Consider the following 24,795-nt stretch of genomic DNA (forward strand, 5'->3'; position numbering starts at 1 on the left):
TCAATTCCTTTTGTACAGCTACTTACAGACAATAATTTAAATAAAAATCCTCTCACTAATCCTCAATTGATCACATGTGCAATTATAGCTGGTTAGAAAGCAGAGATCAGAGCAGATGGTGGTTTGAAGCCGGTCTGAGCAGAAAACTCCAAGAAATTTCATCTCCAATCAGCCAGTAAAAAGCTGGACTGCAGATATGACTCAAGTGGTATAAAGTCAGCTATGAGCAAAAATAACCAAGTGAATGTTCAGTGCCCTGCATTCAAGTCCCAATAAATAATATTTTTGAATACGATCCTATTAGGTGGATAATGACTTCAGAAAACAAGTATCTCTAAAGTAAAATTTCTAGTAAAGATAGATTAATATTAAATATCTAATATTCATGAAAGAGGTTATTTGTATGTTTCAAAATTACATATAACAGCCAAGCACTGGTAGCTCACATCTGTAATTTTAGCTATGCAGAAGGCTAAGATCTGAGGATCATGGTTCAAATAAGCTCAGGAAGGAAACTCAAGTGAGACTCTCATCTCCAATTAACTACCAGAAAACTGGAAGTGGTCCTGTGGCTCAAGAGGTAGCTCAAGGCACTAGCCTTGAGCTGAAATGTTCAGGCATAGTACCCAGGCCCAGAGTTCAAGCCCCATGACCAACCAAAAATAAAATTACAAATAACATACCAGGTTACACTGTGGTCATCTGAAAATGTGTTCAGTAATATTTTTTTTTCAGCTAACTAGCTTCTCAGGCAATTATTTTTATGCAAACAGTACTAATGCTATTCTATCAGTACACTTAAACAAATATTATGTATCACCAAAAATACAAATATCATGTCCATGGTTCTTGACAAAACTTAACCCATCCTGTTTGACATTAAATTTGTAATGTTCCTCTCTCAACCTCTTAAGTGCTTGGATTACAAGAGTGAATCATATAATCTCACTTATATGTTTATTGCTATAATCGTCTTTGAGATCTTCATGGGAACATTTATTCATTTATTTGAAGCCATGTCTCAAGTTCTGACATTTTGTTAGTGAGTTGGAAATAAAATTCCTTCAGATCTGCCAGGGCTGATTTTGAGTGAGATCCTCAGGTCTCAGGCTTTTAAGTAGCTGATATTATAGGTGTGAGCTACGACTGTCTGGACCTGATATTTAAATATTCCATCTTCCAAATTTCCAATGAAATGTTTTTGAACACTTTGTGCAAAAGAGATAAAAAGATGAAAGAAGCAGGAGGAAAGGAGAGAATACTAGAATGAAAGAGATGGGAGAGGTGGAGATGGAAGAAAGGAAGGAAGAAAAAAGAAAAGAAGAGGAGAAAGGAGAGAGATGGGGAGGGAAGGAGAGAGAAGAAGGAAGGGAAGAAGGAAGGAAGGAAGGAAGGAAGGAAGGAAGGAAGGAAGGAAGGAAGGAAGGAAGGAAGGAAGGAAAGAAGGAAGGGGAAATTACGAAAGAGGAAAGAAAAGAGAAAAGGAGAGATGAAAGAAGGAAAGAGAGCTACGAAAGAAAAGAAAGGAAAAGGGGGAGAGAAGGCAGTTAGGAAAGAAGGGAACAAAAGAGAGTGGACACAAAGAAAAGATAGGAAAGAAAAGAAAAAGAAAACATTTGAAAATAAAATAAATTTGGGCACATTAGTTTAGGCCTGTAATCCTAACTATCTGGGAGGCAGAAATCAGGAGGATGCACCCAATCTCTATCTCAGGTAATGGCAAGGGCATGGTTTTGTGCAACTGCTATTCCAGTTATCCAGATACAAAATGACTGGTAACCATGGTATGCACCTGTCATCACAAGAGACACAGGAGAGAAGAAAGAAAAAGAATATAGATGTGGTTGGTCTCAACAAAAAATGAGATCTGGAAACATGGTTTAAGTGTTAGAGTGCCTGATTAGCAAACATGAGGTCTTAAATTCAATCTTAGTGCTGACAGATAGATAAAAGGTAGGTAGGTAAGTAGATAGATGATTGATAGACAGACAGACAGACAGATAGATAGATACACAGACAGATAGATAAAAAGAAAGAAAATAGATAATGTAGTGGGGAGGAAAAGAGAACAACCAGGAAGGAAGGAAGAAACAAAGGGAGAAAGGGAGGGAGGGAGGGAGGGAGGAAAAGAAGGAGGGAGGAAAAGAAGGAGGGAGGAAAAGAAGAAGGGAGGGGCAGGGAAGAGGCAAGAGGGCATGGGCTTAGAAATCCGGAGATCTCAGTGGGTATAACTGGGAAATAGTGTGAGTTAGCGAACCCAAATTCAATTTCCAAACCCTTCTTGCTATGTCTCTCTCTGACAGGGCAATAAATGCACACTCTTTTCTTCACCAATGATCATTTTAGCTCGCACTTCAGAGTCATAACGCAGGAGTCTGCTAAGTTTTTCTGGGAAAAGATAGGAACTGTAGATGCCAGGGACAGACAAAGCTACACAGCCACCTTTCCCTTCTTCCTTCTCCCTGCCTGAAATAGAAATGGGGTGTCTGGAGTTGAGATACCACCTTGTGACTATGTTGGCAAAAGTCTGTGAAGATGCTTAGCACAACTCTGGTGAAGCTTTTGAGCTTGGAAGTGCTTTCTGTGCCCTCAAGATTAAGCCTTTTTGTGCTTAGAAAAAGAAAGCCCTGTGTTTTGGCTGTTTCTCACTGTTGTTCTCTGTACATTGCAGCTAAAATATTCCCTTTTGAGTGTGGAATTTTTGGGGGGATTTTTGTTGTTTGTGTTTTACTTGGTGGTACTGGGGCTTGAACTCAGTCTTCATACATGTTAAGGCACTTCAGTCATGCCCCCATAACTCTGCTTTTGTTTTTATTTTTTTCAGGCAGGTATTGTGCTTTTGATTGGATAAGCCTAGACTATGATCTTACTGTGTATGTTTCCCACGGGGTGCACAGGCACCTTGGACTTTCTAACTTGCAGTATTGTATACAGTAGAATTCCTAACATCACAAAGAGATTCCAGTCTCTTTCATAAGAGGCAGTACATTGAAAAAGATGGACGATTCAGAGTGTTGTAAATGTGTTTTCTGTTAAGGATGAAGGCTATGAGGTTTCAAAATGACTTAGGAAGCTATTTACTTACCATTTTTAATATTCTTCATGTATATGTGTTTCTTTAATTAATTTACTTTTCAACATGTTGCTTTACTTTTCAACTTTTCATTCTCAACTGTTCATTTACTTTTCAACTTTTCCCACCACATGATTTTAAATTTTTTACTTAATGATATTGAAGTTTGCATTTCAAAACATACTCATTGCTTGTTTTGGGTTGCTATCATGGTAAACTTCTGGGAGTTTTCCTTATTTTAACTTAATTACCCAATCCTAACAGACTGTTTGAAGCCCTTTTCCCTCTGAATCTTTGCTTTCTTGATTGACACCTTTAATTTTCTTTTTCTCTCTCTCTCTTCTGCTTTATATTCATAGAACACACTAGAGAATTATGTAAATCTAATTTTAAATTAGCCTAATTCCTCAACTTCAATTGAGAATGGGAGAAATTTTCTTGTGGGAGGGTAAACATTTGTTAGAATAATTTTGATAATAGGTAAATCTAAGTCTGCTCTACTCTCAGTGCATTCCCAAGGTAGCCATCACTTCTTTGTACTTCTATGCAGATTTGAGCTACTTATCCCTACCTTTACTGACTTCAATCTAAGTCCCAGGAGAATTTAGTAGGCACATACATTTTTAAGGGAGGAAAGTCTAGGCCACACTTAAAGAATGTTTTTAGGAACTAAAATACTTAAGAATGAGAATTACATTTTAAACTTAAATAAGCTGAGTGCTAGTGCTTGTGTCAGTAATCCTAGCTACTGAGGTAGCTGAAATATAAGAACCAAAGTTCAAAGGCAGCCCAGAAAGAAAAATTCATAAAAAAGTGTCGGTTCAGTTCTCCAGCAAAGAGACACAAGTAGATGTGTGGCTTATGTGGTAATGTGTCAACCTTCAGCAAAACAATACAAACAAGAGTGTGGCTCTGAGTTCAAGCTCCAGTACCAGTACACGTGCTTGCGCACACGTGTGCTCACACATACACACACACACACAGCCCCAAATAAACAAATTATTTTTGTTTATTTTATTTTATTTTTTATTTTATTTTGTTTATATTTTATTTTGGGGAATAAAATAAAATGAATTCTTTCCTGTAATTTTATATTAATTGAAGATGGTAGATGAGGGAGGAGACAATAACAATGTTAGACCACATGACTATCCAAGAGATATTTTATATATTGCATTCTTACACTAACATTATGAGCTAGGTACTGCTTTTCCAACTTAGCACTTTGGAAAACAGACTTCCAGAAAGGCCAAGAAACTTGTTCAAAATAATTTAAGAATGGAATAACTAGGCTAAGCTTTGAACCTTGGTATCCTTTGTTCCAAACCCACAGTATCCCTACTCTTATCTTCTTATCTCATTTTTACCAAGGTTAATGAAACATGAATGTATACTAAGGGAACCGGGACTAGTGATTACTTCCATAGCATTTTAAAATATGATTTTTTTTACTGGCCTCCCTTTATTTTGGTTCTTAACATTTAGTATCCAAATTAAGAAGACATTATCTTTATATATTTTGTAATGCACCACTTTCAGAGTTATCCATCAAACCAGTTGGAAGTCATGGCTGGGAATTCCCAGAGCCTGCTGATAACGGTGCTAAATTTCTTTTCATTAGTTCCATTCATTAGCTTCAATAACTGAATATATTAACTAAATCCCACATATATTAATCTCATAACTTATTAATGTTCAGTATAAAATTCAACTGTCACTTTTTAAGTACATGATTTGATTGCTGAATCAAATAAAATTGCTATTAAAGACTTAAATACCAAGTGGGACTTTTGAATTTTGCTCTCCTGAATTATTTTTTCACTCATTCTTATAAACAAAGAGATATAATTTCCAAATGTTAAAGCAGTTAAGTGTGATTTAATAGTGTGTAGCAAAAGAAACTTTTTTTACAATAACTTCTCAAGATTGTTAGCTTATAAGTCATGCTTTTCAGCCACATGATATAATAGTAGTCTAGGCTTTGAGCACAAAAAAAAAAGAAGAAAAAAGAAATTAAAGAAAAGAAATGAAAAGTAAGTTGGCTCAATCAATGAAGAAAACCTATTAGATCTCCTCACAAAAAATTGTCTTCCTTCATTTTTAAATAAGTTTTGAAAGAAGAGACTCCGGGAAAACAAGTAACTTGCTCAGGATTACATAATATTTAAATGACTGAGCCACAATCTGACCACTAATATTGCTTTCCCAAACCCATGGTCTCTCTTTTCTAAATATAAACTGGCTTATATTTAGAACGAGTTACCATACAGCAAAGTAGTGAAGCAGGATTTAGAAAGTCCTTGCCTGGAATGATTCCCCTCTGAATTTTTGTCTGCTTCCTGAGATCTGAGCAGATAAGTACCAGTATGTAGGTGCAGGTAGCTTGCTTACCTGGTCTGCTGACTAGAGCCAGACACAACATGGAAAGAGTGGCTTCTAGTAAGGATCTAAGACCACAGAAGCAGCAAAACCTGGTGTCAATAAAGATGCCTAAAGCAAAAGAATGAGTGTTGCTTTTTTAAAAAATGTCAGCCTAGCTCATTTGAAAAACACAGCAATTTTTCAAAAGAGCAAACTAAACTACCTTACATGAAGTGAAGTAGGACCCACACATTTTAGCAGAGTGAGGTTTGAAGTGAGGCAGGATAAACTAGATGCATACCTTAGCTTGTCCAGCTTTAGTAATGGCAGGCATGTTGAAGATCTGTCCAGTATAAAAGTGGACGCCGCTAAACATGATCACTGCGATGGAATCCCCTTCCTTCTCAATAATGTCAAGAATATCCTCCATTCTTAAGAGATCTTCCCCCTAAATCATGTTAGATTAAGTTACACACAGTAAGCCATAATAAGTTTATTGTTTTATATTTACCAATTTAATTTCAACTAAATTCAAATAAGAAATACGGAAAAAAAATTCCCCCTAGACTAATGCTCTTCAGAAATTCAATAAGAAGTGAATATGTTTTAAGTAGTTAGAATTTATAATAAAATAGTAAAAAATAATTTTTGAAATGTAATGCTTCAAATGTGCTGATTTGCTCTCTACTTTTTTTAATTACTCTGTAATTTGTATAGCTCTACATTATTTTGTAATCATTCCCTTTCATTAAAACATCAAGAAGTTCAAGTAATTAACAAATATGCAACAAGACTATGTGGTATCAGTATCACACCTTGTTATTATGTTTTCAATATAATCACATATTCGTCTCATCTGAATATTTACCTAAACAATATGTCTGTTAATTTAATAAGAAAATTTCCAAACTACCCTAACTATATAGGTTTATATATAATGAAAATTATCAAATTATCTCACTAATTACAAGTATATTAGTCGCCCTCTCCCTGCCCCCAATTCCTCCCCAACTAGTGAATATTATGAATGAATTAGGTTTGGCTCCCCAAACAACTGGAGTTGAAATATCTCAGTTAAATACAAAATGTATTCTTGTATCCTAACAATTTTGACCTACTTACAAATTTTTATGAATTTTCTTCAGCACAAAATTTGATATGATTTGAGAAAAAATAGGTCAGTGATAGTTTTAATGTTGGGGGTGTTGAGACTCATTATTTCTACATTATTCTTCAGCTTACTTTTAATAAAATGTTCATGATTCTTGCTAATTACCAATTATTCTGTTCCATGTTACAGATACTTTTGTGTGTGTACACACATACTCTCACACACGTTTTATGTGTTATATTATTACAAGAGTCCTGAGACTTTTTTTTAAAAAATAAGAACAGAATTGATCATGAAATTTCTGAATTGCTCATTGAACTATGCTTGTACACACATGGTGAGAATGATTTCACTAATTGTAAGAAAATTTCTAAGAAAAATTTAAAACTTAGTAATTCTTAAGTATCTTGGTATTCTTAAACATCCTCATAAGGTTTATCCCACAATTTAAAAAAAATGACTAACAATATTTGATAGTACTTAAGTGACATACTGTCACTTAAGCAATGTTAAAAGCTTGAAATTATTAAGACAATGCTAAAGTCTAAGAATATGATAGACTCATGAAATATTAAAGATTGACCACTTATATTAAAATCAATGGCCATATTTATATATGTTAGGAATTAGTAATTTGTTAAGAATATGTGAACAGCTATGCCCTCATAGGTGTGAGAATGTTTGTTCCACTTCAGTTCACTTCAGGTTCAGGTTGGGAAATAGAAAGAAATAGAGCAGATCTTGCATTTACTTAAAGTAATTTGTCAATGAAAAAAATAATTGTCTGAACACTGGCTTAATACCCAAGGAAAAATCCTATGAAACACCAGAAATTTATGTTTTCATGGTTCTTTTGGTGCTAAAATATACAAGTTGAAGGTCACTATGGCTAAGCCTATGTACCTTAATCTTGTATCTTGAGTAAAATACACAACATTTTAGATCTTCAACATATCTTAAAGCTGTATTAGCTGTATCCTTTGTTACCTGGTTAAGTATTAATAATTCTAAGACAGACAAAGTAACTTTGCTAAAGTCATATGCCAAAAAGTAGAGGGCCTGGAATGCCATTATCTATATTAGCCATGCTATAATTATAGTCTGAAGTCAAACCTCCTTACTTTTTCCACTTCAATTTAGCACAATGGAAAATATTTGGTACATGAATTATAAAGGCACAAATGATAGTCATCTTTTTAATTTCAACAACTATCACTGATCTTTAGCTTGATTTTAATGACAACAACCCTCTTCCATGTCTAAAGATTATAGCTGACTCCAGTGGTATTTGTAGAACAATAGTTTGCTTGCCATATGTCTAGTTCTTGAAAAACAAAAATAAATACACTTCTGAGTTAGTCTGTATCTTAAACAAAATGATCTAGTAGTTGTAGAAATGTGTCTCTTTAATGCTCCCATGAAAGTACAATTAAAGTAATAAAGATAATCAGCTTTGAGGGAAACAGGAAAAATCAATATTAATAGAAGTACAACAAATATTTCTTTCCTTCTCATATACCTCTCTTGGCTTTAGTAGTCGCATACTTTGCTCAACATTAAGTCCATGAAGTTGAAGCTGTGACTCAATAATATACTGGAAAAGAAGGAGAACTTGTTTATTAAATGAAGATAAAAGCATATAAGTACTCTGAAATAACTCTGGAAACAAAACATCAATCAAACACATATTATTATGTGAAACCCAAAGTCAGAGACAGTGAATAAACAGAATTTATCAAATAATTACTAATTATGCTTTTAATAGAAAACTTAACATTCAATGAAATATTACCTATTAGAAATAAGTGGAAATGTAAAGTTCAACAGGACACTTAGGAATTGGAAGACATTTTTATATCAACAGTCACCAACTGAAGTTAAACCTACAACTTACAAAATAGTTACATAAGTAATACGGACTTTCTAGACCTGAAAAAAGGATTTAGAAATGTTTTACCCTAGAAGTAATAAGTTACTAAAGGAAAATATAATAAAGAATTTACTACATTGAGAACATAACATATGCATGAGAACAGAAGTTAAAAGATTTTCCTCCAGTTATTTATATTCTAGTCCTTCTTTCAAGTTAATGGCTACCAATTTTGACATGATTAAATGCCCGATGATTACAAGAGGTAAGTTAGAATAGAATAATAATAATACAAAGTTAGAAGTCAAGTATTTTTGACATTAGAACATTTAAAATGTTCTATCATCTATGTGTATATAGCTCAGATTTCTTAATTCAAATGCAGATAAAATAGGAAGAATTTTTCGTAAACCACAAGAACAATGTTTAATCCATAATAAACACCATTTATGATTTAAAAAAGGCACCAAAACTGTTAGTGTGTTATGAATAGAGAACTAATAAATGTTTACAGTTCAATTTTATATAGCTAAATGGTTAAGGACTGATATTTGTATTCATTTGATTCCATAAAAATAAAACAGCAACAAGAATTAATAAAACATCTATATCCACACTTGATTTAGGACAGCAGTTTGCTCATTGTCTTTAAAAAGACTAATAAATCAATGCTCCCATTCAATCCTTCCTTCCCTTAACACACGTTTTACTTGAACAAAAGAAATAAATCAACAATCTATAAAAACGCTTAAATCAAAAAGCTTTTGACAGATGTTTTTATTGCGAGGTTACTTGGAGAAGACGAGTGAATAAACATTCAAGTCAGGCAAATGACATGCCCCTCTAGGAAGAGTAAACAGAACATAAATACAAAGTGAAGAAAGTCTTACGTGATCAGAAGGGAAGGCTTTCGCTTCTAGAAGAATTTTATGTCGTTTTGGCGTGGGTTTAAAAAATGAGAGCTGCAATGAAATGGATTTATTGAAAATGCATTAATGTACCATTTATACATTTGTTCACTTTATACTATACTTTCATTTTACAATCTCCAACATTTTAAGGCACTAATTAATTAAACATCTTAAGGTATTTGGTAAGGGTACCATTTTAGCCTTGTGAGTTACAAAGGAGGAAAAAATATTGGGTCATTATGATTATTAAAAAAAAAACAAACTCAGGAGAAAAACATGTATCAGATAAAAGCAAATTTTCTAAATTTATTTAAATGTTAATTGCAAAATTATCTTCTCAAACATTTAATGGCAAGTCCTCTAGTGTGAGACTGAAATGTCCTGGCCTATGTATGTCTTATTCATACTGACTTACCTTGTATTACAAATATAATTTTTATTGTACATATTTTCTACTGTATTTTAATGGCCTTTTAGTCTAGGTTTGTCAAGAAATACCTAAGCCTTAACATTATTATTATTTTTTCCATCTTAGAAGCATAAATGAGAAATAGTACCATTAAACCAAGGGTCAGTTTCTCCACTTAATTGCTGGGAAATTAGTTCAAGAACGTTAGCAGTGACAATGGTAGTAGTGACTATTAACCCAATTGATTATAAATCCATTTACTAAAGTATTTCTCACATGTAATCACACTTAATTCTAAAAAAGATAGGAAAAGTAAGCATGAAAGAAAATACTGAATTAAAGATGGAGAAAATACTGTTCAAATGAATTTTAAGTAATAGAGCTGGGAGTAACAATCTGAACTTGTAGGCTGCTTCCAAAATACACTTTAAAAATAAAATTTAAAAAATTTCAAAGTATCCAACAATTGTTATAGATATAGTATCCCAAACTGAGATTGCATTTGACAGTTCTGGGTAAAACTATGGAATAGTTAAGATGAAAGAAACCACTTCAAAATGTTTAAACCTGTACCCAAACCATCATTCTCCACAGTATACTGGTCCATAACTCCACCATGCTCAAGACCAATGTACTGGAAATCACCTGAAATGAGAAGCTCAAGCTTTGCTAGTAATTGAACATCACTGTCTTGTGCACTTGCCAGCAGTTTCTCTTTTCACTCACTATGACTTTTTATTTTCCTACTTTCTAAGATAAGAGCTCTTCATTATTCAAAAGCTCCCTGCAAAGGTCAGCTATTCCATGATTATGAAGAAACCATTATATCATGGCCCAGCATTTCCTGGTAAAAATGAACATAACCTCACAACTAAATTTTAAGTAACCATCAGATGCTTATGAATTAAAGATAGAGAAACATCAGATTGTGTGGATAAGTTTATTCTAAGCATTGATGGGAAAAGACACTTACCATTAGAAGATGCAAATTAACACTCAAACCATTCATTAGGACTATTTCCTTCTCACTGGCTCCTGTAAAATAAAAAATATTGTAATTTATATTTCCCTATGAGTTATAAACATACTTGGATAAACAAGTTAGAAGGACTACCCTTAATCATTTAGAGTGGTTTTAGATATAAAAGCATGTTTGATGTGTCATCATATAAAAATAGAAGTTTTCCCACTTGACTCATTTTTCCAAATGATATCTGGACTCATATACACATAGGTAGCAAAAAACTGTTTTCTTTCTGATGCTCTAAATAATAAAACAAAAATAATGAGCCATTTTATCTGACTGTAAACTAAAAATGCCGATACCCTATTATGAAAATTCCCAAAGAGACATTTTTTTTTGTGGAACACGGTTCTTGGAGAAAAATCTAACAGATATTAAGGCCTATCACATTTTTACAAAGCTGTTTGTTTCTAATGTCAATGAAATGAATGTTTAATAAAGAAAGGTTACTTTTTCTAATGTGCATCTTTGTTATTACAATGAGATAGATATATAGTAGCTAACAAGTAAAAGGAATTTCATATAAAACAACAACCTGCATATCTCTGGAGTTTAGTCATAAACATTGAGACACAGATAAGTGTTCTCTAGTGACAAATATGCAAAATTCAGATACACACTAAAACTATTCAGAGCATAGTAACAATAATTATACCATTCTTATTTTGAGGTCTTATGATGTCTTTTAAAGGCAATCAGATTTGTGTATTAGGAAGATGCATCTTCTACAACACTGACAAAAAGGGGCTGTGTTTATTTCCCTTTATGAGGCTATACTATCTGTTAAAATCTTTATTACAAGCCCTATTTCATTTACAAAGAAATACTTCTGGAATAGTTCCATTTTATAAGAATAAGCAGTGAATGGAATAATAAGTCTAATAGAGTTCAGGATATAGTATTCCCTAAAGTATTAGTGAAGGTCACTGAAAATGTGTTTTATTTAGGAATTCATATTTTCAACATTGTTATTCAAGGAAGAGTTCATATTTGCCTTTAATCAAGGAAAGCTTTTTAATTTTCCTGTATATTTCTTTTTGATGTATGAGCTTGATGAATAAGTGATGGGCACTGAAATATATATCCTGATGCTCATAATGTGAATAATATGTGAAGTCAAGTCTAGATTAAAACAATATCAATCTATATATAGATGTATTAGGTTCACATGAAAATTTATCAGATTTATATTTGACTGATGCTATAAACTTACGTTATATGTAGTGATGAACACTTTTTCCTATACTAAGCGTATCTATGTTAAATATGCTAAAAAAAAAAACAAAAAAAATGCCAGCTTCTTTATAGATTGTTCTCTAGGTTATGGCATGAGTTTATACTTTCATTTCAAAATAAAGTATTACATATTATCTAGTCTGCATATGACCTTGTCTAAATTATGTATATATATAATTTTTATAAATAACTTATTAAAATATTTGGAGGAGTAGAAGACACAAAGGAAGGAAAAAGCAATATGTAAAAGGAGCAGAAGGAAAAGCATTTCCAAAAAACTATAGCAAAAATAGAAAATGTGTGTAATCACAAACGAAAATAAAAGAGGTAGGAAGTGAGGAAACTATTCTATGTTTGCCCAAGCATCACATTGTGCTTAAAATAACAAATTCCTATGAAATCTTGGTCCTCCAAGTAATGTAATTTTCATTTTAAAGCACTTAGCTTTTACGGCATGGGATTGTGATGGGCCTACACATACTTCTTCCCATTGATGTGTTAGTCAACAAGTTTAATCTAGATTTACTCTTGGCAGTTCTTTGCTTTTTACTTGTCATACTTATGTTTAGTACAATTGTTTGTCAATAATCTGTCACTGATTTCAATAATTTGTTTACCTATAAATAAAAATGTTATCCCAACTTGGACTATTTTAAATTTAACTACCATTTTGCCAATGCTAACTTTGTTACTATTGAAATTTGCACAAGAAAAATACTGCTCTGTTTAACTTGCATGCATGTGCACACAACTACAGCTAGGAAGGATGCTAATATTAAACTTTTAAGACATTAAAAGAAAAGTTTATTGCAAATATAACCCATTGGCACTGAGGAATCAGTTTCGTAACATCAAAGCATCAGTAATTGAACTGATTTTTAGCTTACTTTCAAAAGAAAATTTACCTAATTGACCTATTTCTTTGGGTTCAAGTCGTACTTCTGAAAGCAGCATAGTTTTTTCTAAGATATTTAAATATCAACAGCATTCCATAAAAACAAATCTTTATGTCAATATACACTGAAATTCTTTCAAGTTGTTTATCTTTGTTCCTTTCCTTTTTCCTAAGAGCTTTCTTTGAATTAATGTAGAAACATCAAGAACTACAAGTACATAGGGGCAAAACTTTTAAAGAGCTTCTCCAAACAGAATTTGAAAAGATTATTATTCTAGAAGATCATCTACAATTCACTACCACAAATATCAATATTTGAATCACTTCATCTGAGATATGTATGAGCCAACACACTCACTCACAGGGGATTATTCTATTTGTTTATTATATATTTGCTTGTAGAATATCACTTTTGCTTTCTAAGAAAATGAAGTCTAAATGCAAACACTGACTTGTCTTGTAATCTGGCAAACTGGCATGTATTACACCATTTTTAAGGGCTAACACTTTCAAATCTAAGACATATTTTCTCAGCCAGTCTTTACAACAATCTGATGAGGCATTTATTGTTATTATTATTTTTTTAATCAAAGGGGTACTGAAGTAACATAGTTTCTACGGGAAGAAAAGAATTCTTTGTTCAGAATGCATTCAGAGGCATTTGCTACAAGACTCTTTTTTAATCCCTGTAAGTCATACATAGGAGAGGGAGGGTCATAACTAACTTCCATGTCTCCTTAATCCTAATGCTTTGCAAAGGGAACATAACAGGGCCCAAAGCTGCTTACCATTTGATAAAAGAGTTCATTTGGGGTCTCCTTGTTGCTATATCATATTCTTCATGTTTTATGAAGCAGACACAAATGTTATTGTGGGTTCACCTGTCAGGTTTACAATTAAGTGAAGCCCAAGAAGTGTTCCATTGTATTTTAAAATCTATGGCCTTTAGAAAGTGACTGGGGGAGTGTGGAGAGGGTAACTATAGGAGCAGGGCTTCCAAGGATTATTGTTTCTCTGAGGGTCAGTTATAAGTTTCATTAAGTAAATTTATATTCACATTGCAATATTTTTATAAGCTCACAAGCACGCATCCAGCCCTTCGTGATTTTTATGTACCCAGGGAGAAGGGGCTTAATATAATTGCTAATAATATTCTTCAGCAACTCTATTTCTAGCATCTTGATAAAATGACATTAATTACAAGGGAAAGTTATCCCGTGTTTTGTGGAATTGTTGGCTCTATATAAAATGTATTATTAATATTTTCCTTCACTTCTAAAATTGAAATTCCTTTCTACATCTATGAATATCTGTAGTTGTTTATTGTCTCTCTTCACTATGGTATCAATTTGAACACATAATAATTTTAATAATATTTATTATTTGCTACTTCTTTTTGAAGAATTTTATGTTAAAATAAAGACCATTGTTTTAGGATACTGGGAGAGCCATTCAGGACTCAAATTGCACACCATGTTCAACATGTCTGTTTGCTCAGCACATATTTAAATTTGCTAGCAAATAGAGAAAGATTTGACATATGCTATACTTCTGAAAAAAATATGTAGCAGAACTCTTGAAATAATTTTATTATTCTATTTCTAAAACATTTAAACTTTCATATATTAAACTATGGAGAACGATTGTAAAATATAGCAATGCGCATTATGATGTATCTTTGTTTGTTTTTGGCCAGTCCTGGGCCTTGGACTCAGGCCCTGAGCACCATCCCTGGCTTCTTCCTGCTCAAGGCTAGCACTCTGCCACCTGAGCTACAGCGCCCCTTCTGGCCGTTTTCCATATATGTGGTGCTAGGGAATCGAACCGAGAGATTCTTGTACAGGAGGCAAGCGCTCTTGCCACTAGGCCATATTCCCAGCCCTATGATGTATCTTAGTAGTAGAGCATTGGCCTAGTTTGCCTGAGACTAGGAATGACCACCATCACACACACACACACACACACACACACACACACACACACACACACACACACACAGAGCAAAGGAGTAAGTTATGTGAAGATGATACCTAATGAGAAGGTATTGAACTGTTTTGATAGTTCAAACTTGACCTTTTTTTCTCCACTAAATTTCTTTGTAAGCAAGGTTAAAATTAAATGCAACATGGTTTTAGCAACAGACAAAATTGACAGATGGTTAAATCAACATTAGAGGAAGCCATTGTCTCAGAGGAAGTAGCTTTGATAAATCCTCCCCTCTCTCCTCCCCCTAAAGGACCAATAATCAAAAAGAACCACTTACACTAATGTTCCACTGAAATAAAACCAAACTGCTTATCAGTCCACCAGGAAAACCAGGCCACTCCCAAATGTCATAATAGAGAAGTTTCTACTGCCTTAATCCTTTCACAAAAGAGGTAATCTTTCATAAGATGATACTAGCCAATCAACTTTTTTTTTGTCTAGCCAGCAGAAGAAAATAATTTTGAAATTAACAACACATTTTCTGTTTTCTTCTTAGAAACCAAGTCTTCAATTTAAGTCATTTTAAAGTACTACCCAACTCTTCATTGAAAAAATAAATTTAAGGGCTGGGAGCATGGCCTACTGGTAGAGTGGTTGCATAGCATGCACAAAGCCATGGGTTCAATTCCTCAGTACCATATACACAGAAAAGCCAGAAGAGGTGCTCTGGCTCAAGTGGTAGAGTGCTCACCTTGAGCAAAAGAAGCTCAGGGACAGTGCCCAGGCCCTGAGTTCAGTCCCAAGAACTGGCAAAAATAAATAAATAACTTTAAGATTAAAGTGTAACATGAAATTTAACATTAAAAACTCCAATTTAAAAAAAAAACTTAAGTAAGATCTTATTTGCTGTGATTTTGTAGATACATACATGTATACACACACACAAACACACACACATACCCCTTTAAGATAAATCTGTCTGATATTTTTATGAGAACATCAAGTTTCTAAAATCAGAAGTCTGGAGGCTAATACAAGGACAACCTGAGCTACTGCGAAAAACTGTTAGAAGCAAACAAGCAAACAGGCAAACTATGCAAATAACTAACTTACCAATTAACAGTGGATCTTTTCTCATTAAATGAAGTGGTTAAATTCTATTAAAAGAATTTGACCTAAACTATCTTTCTAGAAAATATAATTTTAGAAATGAAAATTAGATATTTATTAATTTTTTAATTCAAACTTTTAAAATGTTGCTTACAATTCATTTGGAGACATAGTTTGTATTCTTTAAGTAAATATATATAACATTTATAGCATAAATTAATATAAAATATAGTTTAAGTTAATGAGTATCGAAGTGCCAGACTTCGAAGTCAGGCCCCACTTTACCACGCAAACCCCAATTTACCACGTGACCCTGAGATAAGCAAGCCCTGTGAGCAAACCCAGGACAAGCCCATTAGGGCCCAGTCGGTCTAGAACTCTAACCACTGGGAATGCTTAACTCTGACTGCCCCCAGAGTGCCTCAAGCCCTGAGCCAATCAGATTTGTACCTGTGTCCTAATCTTGCTTGCTTGAACACCTGATTGTTGTAAGTTTGTTTTTTGCCTTTATAAGCCCTGTGTAATCACAGCTCGGGGCTTCCTCCTAACCTCAGCTGTGTCTGTGGGTAGAATGAGGCCTGAGTTGCAACTCACTTGAATAAAGCCTTGCCTTGCTTTTGCATTTTGGAACATATGAGACTTGGTGGTCTTCTTGGTGGTTGTTTCGTGACTTGGCATAACAGTATATATTAGTTTGAAAGAAAACACAATGTTCTCTATGATGGCACATGTTTGTCCAGCTTTCTGGAGGTTAAGATGATATACCAAAATAACTATTTTTTTTTAATACAAGAGGCTGAGGATGTAAGTCAATGGAAGAACATTTGAGAAGAATGAACCAGAAATTGAGTTCCATGCTCAGTACTAAACAATAAGTAGGTGTAAGTGAAAGGTATGTTTAACCCTTTACTATCATGGGTTAAAATAGAAGATCTGGATGCTATTCAATAAGATATTATATAATAATGTTTTGACTCTATAGCTTAGAGTTATAACTAATAAAATATTTTCAAATCTTTGGGAAAATAATTTAAATAATTTTGTACTTACCTACAATGTCCTTCATAAGGCCCACAATACACTCATCCCCTGTAATCCAAGGTCGTTTGCCTACATCATGACCATAGGCCCCTCTGAAATTACAAAAGGGACATGAAAAATTTTTTGTCTGTGTATGAATCTTTCCAATTACCATCTTTAGTAAGTGGGCATTTCTATAGGAATCATTATAATATTTAAACAATCATGTAATATATATGATTTAAAAAAATAAAAGGAGAGGACTTCCGGGAAGATGGCAGAGGAATAGCAGAGCCCTAGCTAAGCTCCCTGTGATATCCCAGTTTTACCACTCAGAGAAACTTTTACTCCTAGAAAGACAGCACAAGTAAGTTATAACAGTATAGGGATTCTGGCCAGAAAGGAAAAATTAACTTTGCTGGCCTGAAAACACAGATTTGAGCTCCTGGTGGCATCCCGCTGCCACGCAGGCACTGGTGCTTGCACAGCACCCAGCACTCCATGCACCTAAAGCACACAGTGGTGACCAGGAAGAAATCCTCCAGATGGTGGCAGACAGATGTGGATTGCAGGCTGAATATGGATGGGCCAAAATCACAGAGAAAGTATGAGTACCCATGAAAGACATTCTCACTCCCGCCTACAGAGCAGTATCTGGAAGGTAGCCCTTCACCCACTGCCAGAGCAAAGCACCATCTTTGACTCTGGCATAGACCTGGACAGACCAGACTGAAACTAAATCGGGCCAGGAGAAAGCAAGGTTGAAGGGGCCATCTTTGAAAAGGGCAAGTGTAACTAAACAGTGAGAGCCAGTACAGCCCAGGAGAAGGTCCCCCCACCCAAGTGGGAGGCTCATTCTTGGGCCTTGGCTCACAGACTCAGGCACACTCAGTCAGAGGTGCCCGGCCTCGCCCCACTTCGCCAACCTTGTGGCTGCCAACTCTCCAGAAGCCGGAATTTCTAAAATCAAACGAAAAGCAGCGAGCAGCTACTGGCAGCACAGAACAATCAGATGGGAGAGTAACCAGTTCCCTGTGACAGATAAATGGCCCCATTGCAGAAGAAGCCCAATTCCCACCAGCAAACAGAGCTGAATTCCATAGCCAGCTCTGTCCAGGAGAAGGTTGCCCCGCCCAGGGGGGAGGAACCTCCCCTGGGGCAAGCGGCTCTCAACCAGCTAAACCAGGCCCCACCCTGGGGAGTCCACAGCCTATTCAGAGTCAGGCCTTAAAGGCAGTGGCCCATATACAACAAACAAGTCCCCACTGACAGACCAGTGGGAACCAGCACAAAGCCAAGACAACGCCGCCACCTACAGGCCCCTGAAAGGAAGTGCAGGAGGGAATCAAAACTCCATAATTTCTTCATCCCAGATGCATAAATCACAAATAAATATTATAAATTTTATGAAAGATCAAGCCAACTCCAAAAAACAGTATGACCAAAGAGGAGATGGAGATTAAAAAAACACTGGAGGCTAAGATAGCAGAAATGATTGAAAGCCTCAGGAACAAATTCAAAAAACAATTCCAGGAATTTAGATTGGAATTCTCAAAGGATCTTCAGGAAGTCAAGAAAGAAATGGAAGTAAAAATAGACATAGTCCACTCCTTATTTAAAGAAGACCTTGACATCCTGAGAAACGAAATGCATGAAAAAAGAATAAAAATACAATGCATTGAAAGAAGAAATTACCACAATGAGAGCTGATCTGGCAACCATAAACAGCTCACTTGCCTCACTGCAAACCACACTCAAAGCCACATCACAAACAATTGATCATCTTGAATCTTGAGTCTCTCTTTTGGATGACGATTCAGCTGATAAGGACCAGAAGATTGCCGTACTCCAAGAAACTGTCAAACTCCAGAGCAGACTAATCCAGGAGATAGTGGACAGGGAGAAAGACATAATCTGCGTATAACCTGAATAGACGAAGGAGAGGAGTATCAGAGCAGAGGTATGCAACACATACTCAAAAGAATTATTACAGAGAATTTCCCCAGTCTCAAAAGGGAAAAACCTCTCCCAAATAACAGAAGCATATAGAACACCTAGCAGAGCCAACCCTAGAAGAAACACCCCTAGGCACATCATAGTCAAGGCCCTAGATTTTAACAACAAGGAATATATTCTGAATGCAGTCAAAACAAAGAAAGAACTATACTACAACAGAAAAAAAAAAAAAAAAAAGATCAGAATCATGGCAGACCTCTCCACAAAAACATACAATGCACGAAGAATCTGGAAGAACACCATCCAAGTCCTGCAGGCCAAAAACTGCCAACCAGGCAAAATTAGAATTTACTTTCGAAAGAAAAATCAAATCTTTCCATAGCAAAGAGAAACTAAAGGAATATGTAAACAAAAAGCCAGCCTTACAGAGAATTCTAAGAGGAGCAAACTACCCAAAAGAAAATGTACAGGACCTCCAAACAGAAACAGAAAGAAACTACAGTAGCCAGACCCCAATAGGAAAAACAGCTCAATAAAGACAAGAAAGAAAGAAAAGGAAAGAAGCAAATCACAGCCTAACAGGAAAATGGAAGGAAAACAACAACACACACCTATCCATGGATTATAAATGGATTGAACTCTCCAGTGAAAAGGAAAAGATTAGCAGAATGGATTCGCAGACAAAATATAGATATCTGTTGTCTTCAAGAGACCCATCTTACAGCAAAGGACAAAAACAGGCTCCAAATGAAAGGATGAAGCAAGATCTTCCAAGCAAATGCACCTACCAAAACAGCAGGGTAGACATTTCAGACAAGTTAGACTTCTCATTAAAATCAGGTCAAAAAGATAAAGAAGGACACTATATATTAATAGAAGAAAAAAATCCAGAAACAAGACATCACGATGATAAATTTATACTCACCAAACAAAAGAGACCCTAAATACGTCAAACAAATTCTTATAGAACTACAGAACAAGGGAGACCCAAATACAATCATAATGGGAGGTTTTAATACTCCACTCTCTCCAAGAGACTTATCCAACACACACAGGATTAGCAAGGAAGCCGAAGACCTAAGTAATGCCATATCCCACATGGATCTGACAGATCTGTACAGAATTTTTTTTTATCGTACAGACTCAATACACATTCTTCTCAGCAGCCAATGGAACATACTCCAAAATAGATAATATCATAGTCCACACAAAGAACCTCAGCAAATACAAGAGTACTGACATTATCCCATGTATTCTATCTGATCACAGAGGAAGCAAGGTAGCCCTCAATAACAGAGAACATCACAGAAACAACACAAATACTTGGAGGCTAAACTCCTCACTGTTATCTAACATTTGCGTCACAGAGCAAATTAGGGACAAAATTAATGAGTTCATAAGCAACAGTGACAATGAAATAATATCACAAAGAAACCTATGGAATATAGCAAAGGCAGTGCTGAGGGGCAAGATCATTGCCCTCAGTGCACACATTAAAATAATGGAATCAGAACAGGTAAATAACTTCATGATGCAGTTAAAACTACTGGAGAAACAAGACAAAATTGAATCTAAAACAAATAGGAAAAGAGAGATCACAATGGTTAAAGAAGATAAATCTGATTGAGAATAGAAAGACCATTCAACAAATTAATAAAACTAAAAGCTGGTTCTTTGAGAAAGTAAATACAATTGACAGACCCCTTGCAAGAGTTACAAAAAAAGAAGAGAAGAGTCTCATATGCGTAGGATCAGGGACTCCACCAGAAAAATTACAACAAATACACAAGATATTCAAACAATTATAAGGAACTATTTCCAGAAGCTTTACTCACTAAAGAACTAAAATTTTACAGAAATGGATTGATGCTTAGAGAAGTATAAACTACCCAAACTTAATCAAGAAGAAATAAGTCAACCAAATAAACCAAAAACCTACAGGGAAATACAGGATGTAATCAAGAGCCTTCCAACAAAGGAAAACCCAGGCCTGGATGGATTCACGAATGAATTCTATAAAACTTTCATTGAGGAGCTTATACCAATACTCCTCAAGCTCTTCTGAGAAACAGAACCAGAGGGAGAAATCCCAAACTCATTCTGTGAAGATAATATCATACTCATCCCCAAACAAGGCAAAGACCCAACAAAAAAGAGAATTAAGGAGCCCAAGTGTTTGTCCTACTACTTCTTGTAGTATTTTCAGGGTATCTGTTTTTATTTTGAGGTCTTTGATCCACTTGGAATTAATTTTGGTGCAGACTGATATATCAGGATCTAGTTTTAGTTTGTTGCAGTTGTTGAACCAGTTTTCCCAGCACCATTTGTGAAAGAGGCTGTCTTTCTTCCATTTTTTTTTTCTGGCTATTTAATCAAAGATTAAGTAGGCATAGTTCTCTGGGCTCATTTCTGGATCATCAATACTGTTCCATTGGTCTTCAGGCATGTTCCGGGGCTAATACCAAGCTGTTTTTATTACAATACCTTTATATTACAGTTTGATGCTGGGTATTGTAATTATTCCAGCACTGTTCTTTCCCCTTAGGATTGTTTTTGTTGTTTGGGGTCTTTTATTGTTCCATATGAATTTCTGGGTTGCTTCCTCTATTTCATTAAAAAACGTTTTTGGGATATTAATGGGTATTGCTTTGAATTTGTAGTTAGCCGTCGTCAATATTGCCATTTTGACTATATTAATCCTCCCAATCCAGCAGCATGGGAGGTTTTTCCATTTCCTTAGTTCTGTCTGAATTTTGTTTTTCAGGTTTTTAAAGCTCTCATCATAGAGGTCTTTCAGTTCTTTGGTTAAGGTTATTCCTATGTATTTTAGGTTTTTTGATGTTATTGCAAAAGGAGTTGCTTTCCTGGTTTTGGACTAGGTTTTCGAGTCATTAGCATATAGAAAGGTCATTGATTTTTGAGGGTTTATTTTGTATCCTGCTATTTTGCCAAAGTTTTGGATCAGCTCTTGTAGCTTGGGAGTAGAGTCTATGGGGTTCTTTAGGTATAGGAACATCTCATCTGTGAAGAAAGAAGGTTTAACTTCATCCTTTCCTATTTGAATGCCCTTTATATTTTCTTCTTGCCTAATTGCTCTGGCTAGGAATTTTAGTACTATGTTGAAGAGAGTGGACAACCCTGTCTTGCTCCTGATTTTAAAGGGAATGGCTTTAATTTTTCACCGTTTAGAATTATGCTTGCTGCTGGTTTGTCATAGACTGCCTTTCTTATATTAAGGAGTGTTCCCTTGAATCCCAATTTTTCCAGGGCTTTTATCATCAATGGCTGCTGGATTTTATCGAATGCCTTTTCCACACCTAGGGATTTAGCCATGTGATTCTTTTCCTCCTTGCTCCACTTGATTGGTGGATTACATTAATTGACTTGCATATATTGAACCAACTTTGCATCCCTGGATGAATCCAGTTTGATCATGTTTTTTGATTTTTTGGATGACCTGTTGAAGTTGATTGGAATTTTGTTGAGAATTTTTGAATCAATGTTCATCAGGGAAATCGGTCTATAGTTCTCTTTCCGTGATGAGTCCCTGCCTGGTTTTAGGATGAGGGTTATACTGGCATCATAGAATGTATTTAGTAGTGAACTTTCTCTTTCAATTTCATTGAAGAGTTTGAGAAATATTGGTGTGAGTTCTGTTTTGAAGGCCTTGTAGAATTCTGCTGCGAATCCGTCTGGACCTGAGCTTTCCTTGGATGGGAGATCTCTTATTGCCGTTTCTATTTCAATTCTGGATATAGGTCTGTTTAGAAGGTTTAAATCTTCATGGTTGAGTTTTGAGATATCAATTTTTCCTAGGAAATTGTCCATTTCTTTCAGGTTCTCAAATTTGTTTGTGTAAAAGTTTGCAAAATAGTCCTTTATTGTGATCTGAATTTTGTTTTTTTTTTTTCTGTGGTGATATTACCTGTTTCATCTCTCATCTTGTTTATTTGGGTGTGCTGCCATCATTTTTTGGTCAGATTTGTTAGGGGTCTATCTATCTTGTTAATTTTTTTAAAGAACCAACTCTTCCTTTTGTTGATTCTTTCAATTTTTTTTCTCTAAGTCATGTAATTCTGATTTGATTTTAATTACTTGTTTCCATCTATTGACTTGGGGTTTGGCTTGTTCTCTTTCGAGGAGCTTAAGGGGCTTCCTTAAGTTGTTGAGTTGCTGTTTCTCCAGTTTATTGGTGTAGGCATTCAGAGATATATATTTTCCTCTGAGTACTGCCTTTGCTGTGTCCCAAAGGAACTGGTACTTTGTGTCCTCATCTTGGTTTAATTCCATAAACATTTGAATTTCTGTTCTAATTTCTTTAAGACCCACTGATGGTTCAGCAGTCTGTTGTTTAGTCTCTATGAATTGTAGGATCCCTTTATTAGAATGTAGTAACCTTCTTTGTCTCTTCTTACCATTTTTAATTTGAAGTCAATTTTATCTGATACTAGGATTGCAACTCCAGCCTGCTTATGGGGATTGTTTGCTTGGTAGATTTATTCCAGTTTTTCACTTTTAGATGTTTGCTTTTGGTGGATATTTGTGTCTCTTGGAGGCAGCAGAAAGATGGATCTTGATTTTTGATCCAATTTATGAGCCTATGTCGTTTGATTGGAGAATCAAGTCCATTAATGTTGAAAGTTAGGGTTGAGAGATGATTGTTTTTTCCATTCATTATAGCTATCTGGTTAAGAGCTGTGTCTTCCCAATCTTGGTCTAATATTCTGGTTTTCTCTTTAGGGTTCATTTCTCTGTCTGTATTCTGATCTTAATTATTTTCCCTGTATAGTACATCTTTGAGGATTTTCTATAAAGCTGGTTTGGTGGAGACATATTGTTTCAGTTTTTCCTTACTGTGGAAGACTTTTATTTGATCTTGGACTATGAATGAGAGTTTAGCTTGGTACAGAATTCTTGGTTGATAGTTATTTTTATTTAGGGTTTGGTATACCTCATTCCAAGCTCTCCTTTCTTTCATGTCTGTGCTGAGAAGTCTGGGATAATTCTGATTGGCTTTCCTTTATATGTGATTATTTTCTTCTCCCTAGAAGCTTTAAGGATTCTTCTTGGACTCTATTGATCCTGTTTTGATCACAATGTGTTGATGGGATGTCCTATACTGGTCTGGTCGGATTGGGGTTCTAAATGTTTCTTGTATCTGTATAGGCCTATCCTTCTGGATATTTGGGAAGTTCTTAGCTAATATTCTGTTAAATAGGTTAACTATTCCTAAACTTCTTTCTACAGGTTTTCCTCAATACCTATTAGCCTTAAATTGGGCTTCCTGATTGTGTCTTGGAGCTCCTGGAGTGATCTGTTTTGCCCATTGGATTAATTTTGTATTGTTTTTATCTTTCTCCATAGATTCTAGGGAATCTTCAGTTCCTGAGATTCCATCCTCTGCTTCGTCTAGTCTGGACTGTAGGCTAGCTACTTGATTTTGAATCTCTTTTCCTTCTGACTGGTCTTTCTTGATCATTTCCATGTCTTTGCTATAATTTTCTCTTAGGTCCTCCATGGACTTCTTTTCTTCATTATTTTGGTTCTGAGTGCTGTCTTGCAAATCTTTTAGCTGAGTAGCTAATGTTTCATTTAACTCTTGAAGTTCATTTATCTTTCTATTTGTGGAGGCCATGAAATTCTTTATTAATTTTTAGTTTGCCTCCTCATGCTCTACAATAGTTGCCTATAGAAATTCAAACTTTTCATTTATCATTTTTTATCAGTTGAGTTTGTAGAGCATTTTGAGGGTTCTCTTCTATGTCTTTGATTGACTGCTCTGCTTCCTGCTTGTTCTGAGTGGGAGATGAGACTCCATTGTTTGCCATCTTTCTTGTGCTTCTTCTGCCCATTTGGATTGGGAATAACAATCTACAAACACCTGTGAGCACCA

General features: G+C 35.0%; 1 protein-coding gene across 1 annotated transcript in view; it reads right to left on the reverse strand.

Moving 5' to 3' along the window:
• Kynu (kynureninase) overlaps positions 1-24,795 on the reverse strand; it is a 111,295-nt gene that overhangs the window by 56,029 nt on the left and 30,471 nt on the right. Inside the window, exons 4-8 of the mRNA XM_048345539.1 lie at positions 16,977-17,059; positions 10,709-10,770; positions 9,306-9,377; positions 8,065-8,139; positions 5,736-5,882 (exon numbers count right to left, since the gene is read on the reverse strand). Coding sequence (XP_048201496.1) covers positions 5,736-5,882; positions 8,065-8,139; positions 9,306-9,377; positions 10,709-10,770; positions 16,977-17,059 — 439 coding nt within the window. The remainder of the gene's footprint in view (positions 1-5,735; positions 5,883-8,064; positions 8,140-9,305; positions 9,378-10,708; positions 10,771-16,976; positions 17,060-24,795) is intronic.

The sequence above is a fragment of the Perognathus longimembris genome, chromosome 4 (assembly GCF_023159225.1).
Source record: "Perognathus longimembris pacificus isolate PPM17 chromosome 4, ASM2315922v1, whole genome shotgun sequence".
Classification (NCBI taxonomy): Eukaryota; Metazoa; Chordata; class Mammalia; order Rodentia; family Heteromyidae; genus Perognathus; species Perognathus longimembris.